The following is a 16760-nucleotide window of genomic DNA, read 5'->3' on the forward strand; positions in this document are numbered from 1 at the left end:
CCCACAAACTGTTAGGGCCTACATAAAGCTGTCCCACCAGCAGAGTCCCAACAGCAGTCCCAACACCTTACCACAGCTACACCTGGCTTTCAGCGGAGCCTTGTCTGGCAGCGAAACAGTTTCTTCAGCCTCATTTACTGCCTTTTAAAAAAAAACAATGGAGCTGTTATGGCTGACTTGCTTAAACAAATGTGGTTTCTACTGACAATTGAGCTGTACAAACTAAACCATAAGGGGACGACAAGCGGATAAGCGGTAATCTGTCATTTCGATTAAGAGGCTCGGACGGACGTAGTCAATTTAACTATTTGTTCAGCACTTTTGAAATGTAGAGTGACAGAATTCAGAACATGGGCCGTTCTTACAGTATTCTCCCTGTATACCAAGTCAGAACCGTGGGATAAATAAAGTTGGCATATAAGCAGACAATGAAAGCTCTTACAATATTCAATGACTCCATTTCTTTAAAACAGGTTATAGGCTACATGTGCACCACCAAGTCAGAACCGTAGGTGAAATTAAGAGGGGAAAATAGACCAAATTATTAGGGTGAATCACATGGGCTACTAATAGCTTACTACACAACATACACTTAGTATTACTTTCTTAGTTACAGTATACATATTTCCCTGGCAGCAGCACCTTCCCTGCAGCAGCATACAAAACATTTTTGGACTCACCTTGTGCTGTGCTCACTTGAACAGGAAGGTGGCGCGGCGGTCCTTCGTGGGCAAATTTTGTCATTAAACTTTGTCATCAAATGGTCGAATCATGATCACGACAGTGATCTTCAGGTCGTAGCTCTAGAAAGTGGCCCGAGTTCCCGATTCACAATTCCGAGTTGGATGACCGTTCAAAACTTATTTTCCCAGTCGGAGCTAGTATTTTCCCAGTTGTCTTGAACTCACTGAAGTCAAGTTTTCACAGTTCTGAGTTAACAGTTGTTTTGAGCGCGGCACAAATCATGCTTCATTGACAGCATGGCCAATGTTGAATGTTTAACATTTTAAGCTTGGAAAAGAGACCTTTAATCCCAGACTTGGGACCACACAGCCACTCCACTGAATAAACATGATCAAGGAATGACTGTAATATTGGGATCGATTGACAAACATATTTGCACGGCAACTGTGGGACTTTGGCCTGTGTGCCAGCCTGAGAAATCAGGGGGGGCGCTGACAGAAAAATGGATTTGCACGATATGTAAATGTACGATTTGCACAAGATTTAATATACGTAACAGTGGGGAAACAAGTATTTGATACACTGACGATTTTGCAGGTTTTCCTACTTAAAAGCATGTAGAGGTCTGTAATTTTTATCATAGGTACACTTCAACTGTGAGAGAAGGAATCTAAAACAAAAATCCAGAAAATCACATTGTATGATTTTTAAGTAATTAATTGGCATTTTATTGCATGACATAAGTATTTGATACATCAGAAAAGCAGAACTTAATATTTGGTACAGAAACCTTAGTTTGCAATTACAGAGATCATACGTTTCCTGTAGTTCTTGACCAGGTTTGCACACACTGCAGCAGGGATTTTGGCCCACTCCTCCATACAGACCTTCTCCAGATCCTTCAGGTTTCGGGGCTTCGCTGGGCAATACGGACTTTCGGCTCCCTCCAAAGATTTTCTATGGTTCAGGTCTGGAGACTGGCTAGGCCACTCCAGGACCTTGAGATGCTTCTTACGGAGCCACTCCTTAGTTGCCCTGGCTGTTGTTTTCGGGTCGTTGTCATGCTGGAAGACCCAGCCACGACCCATCTTCAATGCTCTTACTGAGGGAAGGAGGTTGTTGGTCAAGATCTCGCGATACATGGCCCCATCCATCCTCTCTCCTCAATACGGTGCAGTCGTCCTGTCCCGTTTGCAGAAAAGCATCCCCAAAGAATGATGTTTCCACCTCCATGCTTCACGGTTGGGATGGTGTTCTTGGGGTTGTACTCATCCTTCTTCTTCCTCCAAACACGGCGAGTGGAGTTTAGACCAAAAAGCTCTATTTTTGTCTCATCAGACCACATGACCTTCTCCCATTCCTCCTCTGGATCATCCAGATGGTCATTGGCAAACTTCAGACGGGCCTGGACATGCGCTGGCTTGAGCAGGGGGACCTTGCGTGCGCTGCAGGATTTTAATCCATGACGGCGTAGTGTGTTACTAATGGTTTTCTTTGAGACTGTGGTCCCAGCTCTCTTCAGGTCATTGACCAGGTCCTGCCGTGTAGTTCTGGGCTGATCCCTCACATTCCCATGATCATTGATGCCCCACGAGGTGAGATCTTGCATGGAGCCCCAGACCGAGGGTGATTGACCGTCATCTTGAACTTCTTCCATTTTCTAATAATTGTGCCAACAGTTGTTGCCTTCTCACAAAGCTGCTTGCCTATTGTCCTGTAGCCCATCCCAGCCTTGTACAGGTCTACAATTTACCCCTGATGTCCTTACACAGCTCTCTGGTCTTGGCCATTGTGGAGAGGTTGGAGTCTGTTTGATTGAGTGTGTGGACAGGTGTCTTTATACAGGTAACGAGTTCAAACAGGTGCAGTTAATACAGGTAATGAGTGGAGAACAGGAGGGCTTCTTAAAAAAAAACTAACAGTCTGTGAGAGCCGGAATTCTTACTGGTTGGTAGGTGATCAAATACTTATGTCATGCAATAAAATGCTAATTAATTACTTAAAAATCATACAATGTGATTTTCTGGATTTTTGTTTTAGATTCCGTCTCTCACAGTTGAAGTGTACTCTATGATAAATTACAGACCTCTCATGCTTTGTAAGTAGGAAAACCTGCAAAATCGCAGTGTATCAAATACTTGTTCTCCCCACTGTTATATATGTATTGAGATATCACCTAATTTGCATATTTCAAAAAAATATGTATTTTGTTTTTAATACTAAAAGTATTATATTCATGTCTACATTCAATGTTGATTATGATCTGGAGAAAAAAGGGAGAGAAAAAAAGACCTATGAGGGTGTGGCTCCTGGCCTTAAAAATAATGTTTTAAGTTTGTAATTTCCACTTTTTTTCCCTCAGAGGTAGGTTAATATAAACACCACCCAGGTAGGTTAATAAACAACACACCACCAGGTAGTTAATAACACACCACCCAGGCAGTTTAATAAAACACACCACCCAGGTAGGTTAATATAACACACCACCCAGGTAGGTTATATAACACACCACCAGGTAGGTTAATATAACACACCACCCAGGTAGGTTAATTATACACCACCCAGGCAGGTTAATATAACACACCACCCAGGCAGGTTTAATATAACACACCACCCAGGTTGGTTAATATAACACACCCACCCAGGTAGGTTAATATACACACCACCCAGGTTGGTTATATAACACACCACCAGCAGGTTAATATAACACACCACAGGTGGTTAATATACACACACCACCCAGGTTGGTTAATATAAACACACACCCAGGTAGTTTAATATAACACACACACCCAGGTAGGTTAATAACACACCACCCCAGGTTGGTTAATATAACACCACCACCCAGGTGGTAATATAACACACCACCCAGGTAGGTTAATATAACAAACACCACAGCAGGTTAATATAACACACCACCCAGGCAGGTTAATATAACACACCCCCAGGTAGGTTAATATACCACACCACCCAGGTAGGTAATATACACACCACCCAGGCAGGTTAATATAACACACCACCCAGGTTGGTTAATATAACACACACCCACCCAGGTAGGTTAATAAAACACACCACCCAGGTAGGTTAATATAACACACCACCCAGGTTGGTTAATATAAACAACACACCCAGGTTGGTTAATATAACACACCACCCAGGTGTTAATATAACACACCACCAGGCAGGTTAATATACACACACCCGCAGGTGGTTAATATAACACACCACCCAGGTGGTTATAAACACACACCCAGGTAGTTAATATAACACACCACCCAGGTAGGTTAATATAACACACCACCCAGGTGTTAAATAACAAACCACCAGGTGGTTAATATAAACACCACCCGGTAGGTTAATATACACACCACCAGGCAGTTATATAACACACCACCCAGGCAGGTTAAATAACACACCTCCCAGGTAGGTTAATATAACACACACCCAGGTAGGTTAATATAAACACACCACCCAGGCAGGTTTAATATAACACACCACCCAGGTTGGTTAATATAACACACCACCCAGGTAGGTTAATATACACACACCACCAGTAGGTTAATATAACACACCACCCAGGAGGTTAATATAACACACCCCCAGGTAGGTTAATATAACACACCACCAGGTAGGTTAATATAACCCACACAGGCAGGTTATATAACACACACCACCCAGGTTGGTTAATATAACACCACCACAGGCAGGTTAATATAACACACCACAGGTAGGTTAATATAACACCACCCAGGCAGGTTAATATAACACCACCAACCCAGGTTGTTAATATAACACACCACCCAGGTAGGTTAATATAACACACCACCCAGGTAGGTTAATATAACACACCACCCAGGAAGGTTAATATAACACACATCACCCAGGTAGGTTAATATCAGCCATCATGCCCAGCATCCAAGATTCAAAATATATATGCAGAAAGTTAAATAGGCGATTCAACGGTCTTGGGACAAGGTCCCTGGCATAAACATGGGGTGGCTAGTTGTTTACTGGATGGAAACCGAACCCACCTTGCTGTTGCTGAGTTGTGGTTTATTCCAGGGTGCTGAGTGGGTAGCCTCCACAGTCTGCAGAATACAACACAGAATACATCCACACACTAGTAGGCTGATTATACTGTCAAATCCTAGTGTTTACTACAAAGCCGGTCTTGTCACAATGTAGCTCTGGTTACAAGTAGTGCACTTAATGGAAAAGAGTGGGCTCTAGTCAAAAGTAGTGCACTATATAGGGAATAGTGTGTCATGTGAGACAGCAATAGACGACATCATCATCAGGGTCAGTTCCAAAGACATCCTTAGTGTGATTATATGTTCCTGGAATTCTCCAATTGTTTCCCTGTAACTCATAAGACATGTATGACATTGGAACTGGATAGGTGTTATGAGAATGTTGTTATCAATGTCCATAAACTTCAATTCATCTACTCAGTCTGCAACCCAGAGTTTGTAATATTCTGGTTGAATGAAACAGACAAGAGTCCCAGCTTACAATAGTCAAAAATGTTTATTCACGAGAACGTTCTAACATCAAAAATGCAACCCAGTCTTTATAACACGCACAAACAAGTTCAAATCTTAAGCTACGCCTTGCTCAGACAGTCAGTGTTTTTCCACTACACAGATACATTGTTTAATCTGCAACATGCTTCATAATTTTCTGCCAGCCTAACAGTTTCTCCCCTCCACGGGTGGAGACAGAATGTCCTGTAAGGAACACAGTGGTCCAGCTTGTCTGTCGATAGCTCCTCTTATCATTTGTTTCACACTTGCACCCTGCTTACATAGTAAAAAGGAACAAAAGGTCCTCGTTCTAATTCTGACTAAAACTACACACATCATCAAATTATAGTTTTATGATTATAATACATTTCATACAATTATATGGTTTCAGAGTGGAATTATTTAATCATTATCTTTAGACATACAAGTTATTTTATCAGTAGGGCACTATATAGGGAATAGGGTGTCATATGTCATAGAAGACAGCCTGCTTGTCACTGAGGTTGGGCTTGTTCCAGGGTTCTGAGCCTCTGTCCTCCGACCTCTAGTGATGGTCCTTCTCCTTCACCTTAGGAGACCGGCTATTGTGGTTATTAGGCTGCTGCATTGTGGTCTATGGTCTATGGAGAGGAGGGAGGGAGGGCGAGAGAGCAAGAGAGAAAAATCTCAGTAAGACTAAAATAATGGTGTTCCAAAAAAGGTCCAGTTGCCAGGACCACAAATACAAATTCCATCTAGACACCGTTGCCCTAGAGCACACAAAAAACGATACATACCTCGGCCTAAACATGAGTGCCACAGGTAACTTCCACAAAGTTGTGAACGATCTGAGAGACAAGGCAAGAAGGGCCTTCTATGCCATCAAAAGGAACATACAATTTGACATACCAATTAGGATCTGGCTAAAAATACTATCAGTTATAGAGCCCATTGCCCTTTATGGTTGTGAGGTATGGGGTCCGCTCACCAACCAAGAATACACTAAATGGGACAAACGCCACATTGAGGCTCTGCATGCAGAATTTTGCAAAAATATCCTTGTGTACAATGTAAAACACCAAATAATGCATGCAGAGCATAGTTAGGCCAATACCTGCTAATTATCAAAATCCAGAAAAGAGCTCTTAAATTCTACAACCACCAAAAAGGAAGTGATTCCCAAACCTTCCATAACAAAGCCAACAACCACAGAGAAATTAACCTGGAAAAGAGTCCCCTAAGCAAGCTGGTCCTGGGGCTCTGTTCACAAACACAAACAGACCACACAGAGCCTCAGGACAGAAACACAATTAGACTCAACCAAATCATAAGAAAACAAAAAGATAATTACTTGACACATTAGAAAGAAAAAAACAGGGCAAACTAGAATGCTATTTGGCCCTAAACAGAGAGTACACAGTGGCAGAATACCTGACCACTGTGAATGACCCAAAATTAAGGAAAGACTCAGTGAGCATAGCCTTGCTATTGAGAAAGGCTGCTGAAGGTAGACCTGGCTCTCAAGAGAAGACAGGCTATGTGCACACTGCCCACAAAATGAGGTGGAAACTGAGCTGAACTTCCTAACCTCCTGCCAAATGTATGACCATATTAGAGATGCCACAATCACAGTGGCAGGATGTGTGACCTGTTGCCACAAGGCAACCAGTGAAGAACAAACACCATTGTAAATACAACCTATATTTATGATGATTTATTTTCCCTTTTGTACTTGAACTGTTTGCACATCGTTACTACACTGTATAAAGACATAATATGACATTTGAAATGTCTTTATCCTTTTGTAACTTTTATGAGTGTAATGTTTACTGTTAGTTTTTTATTGTTTATTTCACTTTTGTTTATTATCTATTTATTTCACTTGCTTTGGCAATGTAAACATATGTTTCCCATGCCAATAACTGAACGCCATTGAATTGAAATTGAATTGAGAGTAAGGGTGAGAGAGTGATAAAGACAAAGAGAGGGAGAGAGAGAGATGTACTATTTCACAAGAACAATAACAATTGAGCCATGCAGTCAAGTTGTCTGCCAGTGTTTATAGGATCAAGGGTCAGTTCCACAGACTGCCTTACAGTGATTACACGTTACTGGAATTCTCCAATTATTTCCTATAAGAAACGTATTGAACCAACATCAACCTCATGCATTGTGATCAATCATTTCACAGAACTCTTAGATTCAAAACCTTTTCAGGTATAATACTGTAACTGCTTTGTTTTGATTGAGGTGGGTTTTAATGTCATATTTGTGAGTTATTTTAAATCATATATCTCAGATGTATGAAATAGTAGTTAAACAATACGTTTGTGACAGTTATTTTAAATCATATATCTCAGATGTATGAAATAGTAGTTAAACAATACGTTTGTGACAGTTATTTTAAATCATATATCTCAGATGTATGAAATAGTAGTTAAACAATACGTTTGTGACAGTTATTTTTAAGACAGTTATTAACATTGAGTTTTTACACATTTTGGTTTGAGGTTTGACTGAGGTTTGACACTTTTGTCAGCTTTCTTTTTTTTCTGTTTAAGACATCTATATTAGCATCTCATACTATACAGCATCTATAATTATGAAATATCTGAAAATACCCAGAATTGACCTCCTAAACACAAAAAAAAGTGACTTACCTGTTTATCGCTCACCTGCCTCTTGTGTTCATGGTACTACTGTTGGTCATACACACAGTAGATGCACTATAGTCTTGAAAGTGGACTTATACCGAAAGAAATCATAACATTTTACTGGAAGCCAAATATATTTCAACCTGCCATAGTTTAGGCTAGGCAGATATAGGTAAGAGTGATCATGGTGCAAAGTTGCGTGACGCCAGCTGGCCTTACACCATGTAATAGACGCTGCCGTCCAACAGATGGCGACAAAGCACTTTGATGTGACAACTAATTCTTTTTCCAAACGACAAAATTACACTTGTTCTTCTTGCCATACCGTAGAACTGGTACAAGCTGTCAACAACCGGTGTGGTTGTTAGATACATGTAGTGATATTTGTAGTTAATCGATCAAAAACTGTGATTCTGTAGCTGGCAAACATCTATTATTGAGCAGAGATGGAAGCGACTGAGAAAAAGAATGCATGTAACAGTAGCGAGTTTAGAAGAAGCGAGTTATCAGACACAGAACTCGAGATTGTGGGACAACCCTACTCCATCTCGGTGCTCAAAGTAGGCTATTGTCTGGCCGAACAGGACGGTTCTTTTCGGGCAGACGGGACTATCTCTCTCCTAACGGGACCTAGAACTATTCTAGTAGACACCGGAGGACCGTGGGACCGGGACTTTCTAGTGAAAAGGCTGAAGGATAAGCGACTAGACCCGGGTGATATCAGCTTGGTGGTGGGGACACATGGCCACTCCGACCATGTTGGTAATCTGGGGCTGTTTCCAGGGGCAACAATAGTTGTGGGGTGTGACATCAGTGAGGGGGATAGGTACCTTCCTAACCAGCTGGCTGAGGGGCAACCCTATCCTATTGATGAACATGTGAGTCTGAAACTGTTATTTTGTTCAACCCAACTCAGTGTAATCATATTCAATAGTGTGTGTGTGTAACAGCCATATTCAATGGTTTCCCATGCATATTCACCAGCACTTTACTCAGTAACATTACAGTGCATCATTTGCATGTTACAATAGGTACTACATACTACTGTACTCTGAACCTCATTGTAATACTTCAATCTCTCCACCAGGTGTCAATAGTACCCACTCCGGGCCACACAGGGCACGATGTGAGCCTTCTTGTGAAGGGAACCACAATGGGCACGGTGCTTGTTGCCGGGGACCTATTTGAGCGTTGCACTGACGACGACAGTTGGAGGGAACTGAGTGAGAATCCTGCAGTTCAGGAGGCCAGCCGACAGGAGGCGCTACGCACCTCTGATGTCATCATCCCGGGACACGGGTTGCCGTTCAGGGTCCACAGGGAGGAGGCGGACGGACGCTCTGGGTAGAAACTGCCCTGTTAGGCCCTTAGGCACAGATCAGTTTTAGCCTTCCTCTCTCTAACCGTAGCAATGTGGGGGAAGAAGTGCAAAACCTTAGATCAGTGTTTAGGAGTAACCACTGATGTGTACAGTGCATTCCGAAAGTATTCAGACCCCTTCCCTTTTTCCACATATTGTTACGTTACAGCCTTATTATAAAATGTATTAAATATTTTTTTTCTCATCAATCTACACCCAATATCCCATAATGATATCACAATACCCCATAATGACATCACGGTACCCCATAATGACAAAGCAAAAACAGGTTTTTAGACATTTTTGCAAATTGTTTGTAGAGCTCCGTGACAGGATTGTGTCGAGGCACAAATCTGGGGAAGGGTACCAAAACATTTCTGCAGCATTGAAGGTCCGCAAGAACACAGTGTCCTCCATCAATCTTAAATGGAAGAAGTTTGGAACCACCAAGACACTTCTTAGAGCTGGCCGCCCGCCAAACTGAGCAATCAGGGGAGAAGGGCCTTGGTCAGGGATATGACCAAGAACCCAATTGTCACTCTGACAGAGCTCCAGAGTTCCTCTGTGGAGATGAGAGAACCTTCCAGAAGGACCACCATCTCTGCAGCACTCCACCAATCAGGCATTTATGGTAGAGTGGCCAGACAGAAGCCACTCCTCAGTAAAAGGCACATGYCAGCCCGCTTGGAATTTGCCCAAAGGCACCTAAAGGACTCTCAGACCATGTGAAACAAGATTCTCTGGTCTGATGAAACCAAGATTTAACTCTTTGCCCTGAATGCCAAGCGTCACGTCTGGAGGAAACCTAGCACCATCCCTACGGTGAAGCATGGTGGTGGCAGCATCATGCTGTGGGAATGTTTTTCAGGGACTGGGAGACTAGTCAGGATTGAGGGAAAGATGAACGGAGAAAAGTGCATAGAGATCCTTGATGAAAACCTGCTCCAGAGCTCTCAGGACCTCAGACTGGGGCAAAGGTTCACCTTCCAATAGGACAACGACGCTAAGCACACAACCAAGACAATGCAGGACATGTCTCTGAATGTTCTTGAGTGGCCGAGCCAGAGCCCGGACTTGAACCTGAGTAAAGGGTCTGAATACTTACAGTACCAGTCAAAAGTTTGGACACACCTACTCATTCAAGGGTTTTTCTTTATTTTTAAAAATTTTTACATTTCATAATAATAGTGAAGACATCACAACTATGAAATAACACATATGGAATCATGTATTAACCAAAAAACTGTTAAACAAATCCAAATATATATTTTTTTTCAGATTCTTCAAAGTAGCCATCCTTTGGCTTGATGACAGCTTTGCACACTCTTGGCATTCTCTCAACTAGCTTCATGAGGTAGTCACCTGGAAGGTATTTTAATTAATAAGTGTGCCTTGTTAAAAGTTCCTTTGTAGAATTTCTTTCCTTAATGCATTTGAGCCAATCAGTTGTGTTGTGACAAGGTAGAGGTGGTATACAGAAGATAGCCCTATTTGGTAAAACACCAAGTCCATTACTTTAAGAAATGAAGGTCAGGCAATCCAGAACATTTCTTTTGAAGTTTCTTCAAGTGCAGTCGCAAAAACTATTAAGCGCTCTGATGAAACTGGCTCTCATGAGGACCGCCACAGGAAAGGAAGACCCAGAGGAGACTCTGTGAATCATGCCTTCATGGTCAAATTGCTGCAAAGAAACCACTACTATTTTTTTTATTTGTATTTAACTAGGCAAATCAGTTAAGAACAAATTCTTATTTACAGTGACGGCCTTCCCCGGCCAAACCTTAACCCGGACGACGCTGGGCCAATTGTGCACCGCCCAATGGGACTCCCAATCACTGCCGGTTGTGATACAGCCTGGAATTGAACCAGGGTCTGTTGTGATGCCTCTAGCACTGAGATACAGTGCCTAAGACCGCTGCGCCATGCGGGAGCTAGAAAAGAAGAAGAGACTTGCTTTGGCCAAGAAACACAAGCAATGGACATTAGACCGATGGAAATCTGTCCTTTGATGTGATGAGTCCAAATTTGAGATTTTTGGTTCCAACCGCTGTGTCTTTGTGAGTTGCAGAGTAGTGGAACGGATGATCACCGCATGTGTGGTTACCACTGTGACGTATGGGGGAGGAGGTGTGATGGTGTGGGGGTGCTTTGCTGGTGACACTGTCAGTAATTTATTTAGAATTCAAGGCACACTTAACCAGCATGGCTACCACAGCATTCTGCGGCATTATGCCATCCTATCTGGTTTGCGCTTAGTGGGACTGTCTCTTGTTTTTCAACAGGACAATGACCCAAAACACACCTCCAGGCTGTCTAAGGGCTATTTGACCAAGGAGAGTGATGGAGTGCTGCATCAGATGACCTGGCCTCTACAATCACCTGACCTCAATCCAATTGAGATGGTTTGGGATGAGTTGGACCGCAGAGTGAAGGAAAATCAGTCAACAAGGGCTCCGCATATGTGGGGACTCCTTCAAGACTGTTGGAAAAGCATTCCTCATGAAGCTGGTTGAGAGAATGCCAAGAGTGTGCAAAGCTGTCGTCAATGCAAAGAGTGGCTACTTTGAAGAATTTAAAATATATAAATTATACTTTGATTTGTTTAACACTTTTTTGGTTACTATGTGATTCCATATTTGTTATTTCATAGTTTTGATATCTTCACTATTCTATAATGTAAAAAATAGTAAAAAATGAAGAAAAACCCTTGAATGAGTAGGTGTGTAAAACATTTGCAAAAATGTCTAAAAAACWGTTTTTTTTAATGAGGTATTTGTGTGTAGACTGATGTAGACATTAATAAATGCATTTTTATAGCTTCCAAAATCTTTTTTTTTTTACATTGGCGGAGGAGTACCAAAATGGRTGTGCGCTCCAATACAGCGCCCCCTGTCAGTCATCTAGGGTTAATACACATCATTGGGCGGTAAACTTATCGTCACCTCACAGTGACTGAATCTATGTCGGGACCTTCCACACACATAGTCGACTCACACTGAAGAGATGTATTGGCCATGCGTATTGGTGTGCTAGTGTGTGTCGGGACACAGTGACTGTCCACGGACCCAAACGAGATGCTGCGGTACATCTAGCCGTGGCAAGAAGCGCATCACACTAGTCTGCGGTGTAGGGACAGTCGTCTGTGTTGATCACCTGTCTACTTTGCAAACGTGCCTTGAAATGAAACGTGTACATGGGATGTGCATGTCTCCTTGGGGCACGAGGAGGCTATGAATGATCATTCTGTGGTGGTAGACATATTTGAACCGAAGATACTGGTTTCCTTTATTCATCTGCGGTTGAAAATTCACAATAACCCCATGACACCACAACACAAGGTATTGTCAATGAGTTGTATCTTTCTTTCAGATACTAAGGTTTACCATCTTGGGTTAAATGCTGTAACGTTTGTGTTGTTTTCTTTTTATACTATAAACCGTAGGTGACAGCTGGGGTCTAACGAGCTTGGTGGAATGTAAATTCCATAAAGTAAGTGAATTCTAATAGGGGTCACAATGTTGAATGATTAAATTGGAGAGAAGGAGTTCCCCCTGAGATCGGAGACAGCAGCAGAGCCCTACACGATAGCCTACAATAGTACACTATGATAAATGGGGAAAAGTCACTCGGGGAACTGCCCATTAAAAAATTATAGGATTCTATGTAAAAAAAAAATATAATAATAAAAAAATGATTCCACCCCTGACTATAATGATGTCTGTGGTAAAGTTGTCTTATGGACCACTGCCTTGCCTATGATGTTTATAGGATTTTTATAATGTTGGCTAGCCTTAAGCAAGCACGCCTTTCATAGCCCTCATGAAATCAAAGTGATTTGAATAATGAGGAAATCATAAAAAGCCGTTGTGAACGTTAGTCAGAGGGCCTAAGGCAGGGGCCAGGGGCCATTCAATGTAACAGCGTTGCATAACTGGGATTTGTCAACGGTTAATATCAAGTGACTTGGACTCAATAAAGTAATGACTTTTTCTTCATTCGTCACTAGGCTTCCCCGATTAGCTAACTCAGCATTGTTCCTCTCTCTGAATCAGTATTAGCACTGTAATAATGTAGAATAGAGTTTGCCAGTTTGCAGTCCAAAAAAACGGAAATGAAACCTGTTTCGTTTAGACATTCCTATGGGGCAAATGAATGGGGAAAGAATGGAGTTTTGGGATAAACGCCGAAAATAAGGTTAACGGGCTTAGGAGATATACGTTTTGTTCGATGAGATAATATCGCTCAAGTAACATGAGCTTTATGAATTATGAAGCCTTGATGTGCTTATTTTGATTACATAAATGCTTCAAAATTCACAAAAAGTGACATTAGCTGATGAAGATTATCTCATAGAACAAAACGTGTAAGTTCATCCAAGCCTGTGTTTACCAAAGACATTATTTTTGGCCTTCATTCATTTCCCCATAGGCTTTGGCCAACGAGCCATGGTGGAGTTAGCCTCTGTTAGTTCCTACAAAAAGATACCATTACTATTGCTTCCTAAACAAACACCTGCCTTTTCATCACTAGGTTACTGTATTTCATAGATGGACCAACTACTCTGACAGACCTCGATAGCCTATATATTAGGCCTAGTAAATGCATTCCTCATTGCATTGGTAAATGTAGGCTACGGATTCACAGCTGTGACGGTACATCTATAGATTTCCCAATCATCCACCTCCACTCAAGTTAGGAGATGTGCATGACTGAACCAAAAAGCCTTATAGAGTTCAATGACATGACACTCAAGCCGCTCCTTGACCCCTCTAACAATACAACATGTCACTAATTTAATGTAAGTCCTGTGAATCTTGTTCATCTTGTCTGTTACTCAAAACCACTGCATATTTTCACTCAAGTGCCCATTCAGTTCACTGGAGGGGTCTTAATCTTAGACTTAGTTATTCATTCAGGGGGTCCTGCTGCTTGTGCAACATCACTACTGGTGTTGTGATTGTTGTTGTAGTCTTCACAAGGTCCTGTTTGTTGCCATAGTGATATCACACCAATGAAACAACCGTAGATCCTATGTGTTCTATTTAACTCTGTGGTTAGAACCGTAGAATTAATTCAAATCTGAATTCTATGGGTTCAGCACTCTCACTAACTGACTGTGCAAGGCCTCAGACGTTTCTGAAACCCCACCAGCAATGTAGCCTGGATAATAATAAGTTATAGACCACTTTTTATTACATAAAGAATCTCAAAGTGGTTAAAAAAAAAAATTGTTCCTGCTGAAGTCAGTTTTGTCTGTTGTTGTTCTGCCAAACACGATAACATCACATGAGTTGGCTAAATCAGAAATACACAGTCTGAAATCCAGGCAACTTCCAACATCATCTAAATCAGGGCTCTCCAACCCTGTACCTGGAGAGCTACCCTCCTGTAGGTTTTAACTCCAACCCTGTTCCTGGAGAGCTACCCTCCTGTAGGTTTTAACTCCAACCCTGTACCTGGAGAGCTACCCTCCTGTAGGTTTTAACTTCAACCCTGTACCTGGAGAGCTACCCTCCTGTAGGTTTTAACTCCAACCCTGTTCCGCGGAAGAGCTACCCTCCTGTGGTTTTTAAACTCCAACCCTGTTTCCCGAAGAGCTACCCTCCTGTACGGTTTTTAACTTCAACCCGGTACCTGGAGAGCTACCCTCCTGTAGGTTTTAACTTCAAACCCTGTACCTGAGAGAGCTACCCTCCTGTGGGTTTTAACTCACAACCCTGTTCCCGAAGAGCTACCCTCCTGTAGGTTTAACTCCAACCTGTTACCCTGGAGAGTTACCCTCCAGTAGGGTTTAACTCAACCCTGTTCCTGGAGAGCTACCCTCCTGTAGGTTTTAACTCCCCCTGTCCTGGAGAGCTACCCTCCTGTAGGTTTAACTTCCGACCCTGTTTCCTGGGAAGGAGCTATACCCTCCTGGTAGGTTTTTAACTCCAACCTGTTCTGGAGAGCTACCCTCCCGTGGGTTTTAACTCCACCCTGTTCCTGGAGAGCTACCCTTCCTGTAAGTTTTTTAACTCGACCCTGTTCCTGGAGAGCTACCCTCCCGTGGGTTTTAACTCCAACCCTGTTCCTGGAGAGCTACCCTCCAGTAGGAACCCTGTACCTGGCGAGCTACCCTCCTGTAGGTTTTAACTCCAAACTATTACTACTATTATTACTTTTACATCTATTACTACTATTTTTACGATTATTGCTACTATTACATCTATTACTACTATTACTTCTACAATTACTACTATTACTACTACTATTACTATMTTTACTACTATTACTACTTGTACATCTATTACTACTACTATTACTAGTTTTACTACATTTACATCTATTAATACTACTATTAATATTACTACTACTATTACTACTTATACTACTATTACTACTTGTACATCTATTACTACTACTATTACTATTTTTACTACTATTACTACTTGTACATCTATTACTACTACTATTACTACTTTTACTACATTTACATCTATTAATACTACTATTAATATTACTACTACTATTACTACTTATACTACTATTACTACTTGTACTACTATTACTATTAATACTACTATTGCTACTATTACAACTTTTACATATATTACTACTATTAATACTACTACGGATACTACTAGTACTGCTATTACTGCTAATACCACTATTARTATTACTACTACTATTACTGCCTATACTACTCTTACTACTACTATTGCTACTATTGCTACGTTTACATCTATTACTACTAGTAATACTAATATTACTACTATTACTTCTACTATACTACTTTTACTACTATTACAGCTTTTACTACTAATACTATTACTACTACTATTACTACTTTTACACTTACTACTACTATTACTACTACTATTACTGCTGCTATTACTATTACTGCTATTATTACTTTTACATCTATTACTACTATTTCTACTACTATTGCTACTATTACATCTATTACTACTATTACTTCTACTATTACTACTATTACTTCTACTATTACTACTATTACTACTACTATTTATACTACTGTTACTACATCTACATCTATTACTACTACTATTACAACATTTACATATATTACTATTACTATTACTACTACTTATACTACTATTACTACTTTTACTACTATTACTAGTATTACTACTATTACTACTATTACTGCTTTTACATCTATTACTGCTATTAATACTACTATCGCTACTACTACTACTATTACTGCTATTGCTGTTAATACTACTATTACTATTACCTAACTATTACTACCTATACTACTATTACTACTTTTACATCTATTACTACTATTAATACTACTATTGCTACTACTACAAKTATTACTGCTATTGCTGCTAATACTATTATTACTACTATTACTACTTTTACATCTATTACTACTATTAATACGACTATTGGTACTACTAATACTACTATTACTATGATTACTAGTATTACTGCTATTACTGCGAATACTACTATTACCATTACTACTACTATTACTGCTTTTACATCTATTACTACTATTAATACTGCTATCACTACTACTACTACTATTACTGCTAATACTACCATTACAAT

The 16760-nt window shown here is 40.8% G+C and overlaps 1 protein-coding gene across 2 annotated transcripts; it reads left to right on the forward strand.

Moving 5' to 3' along the window:
* The first annotated feature begins 8174 nt into the window (after positions 1 to 8174).
* Positions 8175 to 13202, forward strand: mblac1 (metallo-beta-lactamase domain containing 1). 2 transcript variants are annotated; one of them, XM_070437855.1, is made up of 4 exons: positions 8175 to 8718; positions 8928 to 9184; positions 10479 to 10569; positions 11483 to 13202. In XM_070437855.1, exons 1-3 carry the CDS (start codon positions 8287 to 8289, stop codon positions 10543 to 10545), a joined length of 756 nt encoding a protein of 251 aa, XP_070293956.1. In that variant the 5' UTR covers positions 8175 to 8286; the 3' UTR covers positions 10546 to 10569; positions 11483 to 13202. The 2 variants fall into 2 exon arrangements, with proteins under 2 accessions (XP_070293956.1, XP_023838059.2); XM_023982291.2 differs by having other exon boundaries at positions 10479 to 13202.
* The last annotated feature ends 3558 nt before the right edge of the window (positions 13203 to 16760 follow it).

This window comes from Salvelinus sp. IW2-2015, linkage group LG37 (assembly GCF_002910315.2).
Source record: "Salvelinus sp. IW2-2015 linkage group LG37, ASM291031v2, whole genome shotgun sequence".
Lineage (NCBI taxonomy): Eukaryota > Metazoa > Chordata > Actinopteri > Salmoniformes > Salmonidae > Salvelinus > Salvelinus sp. IW2-2015.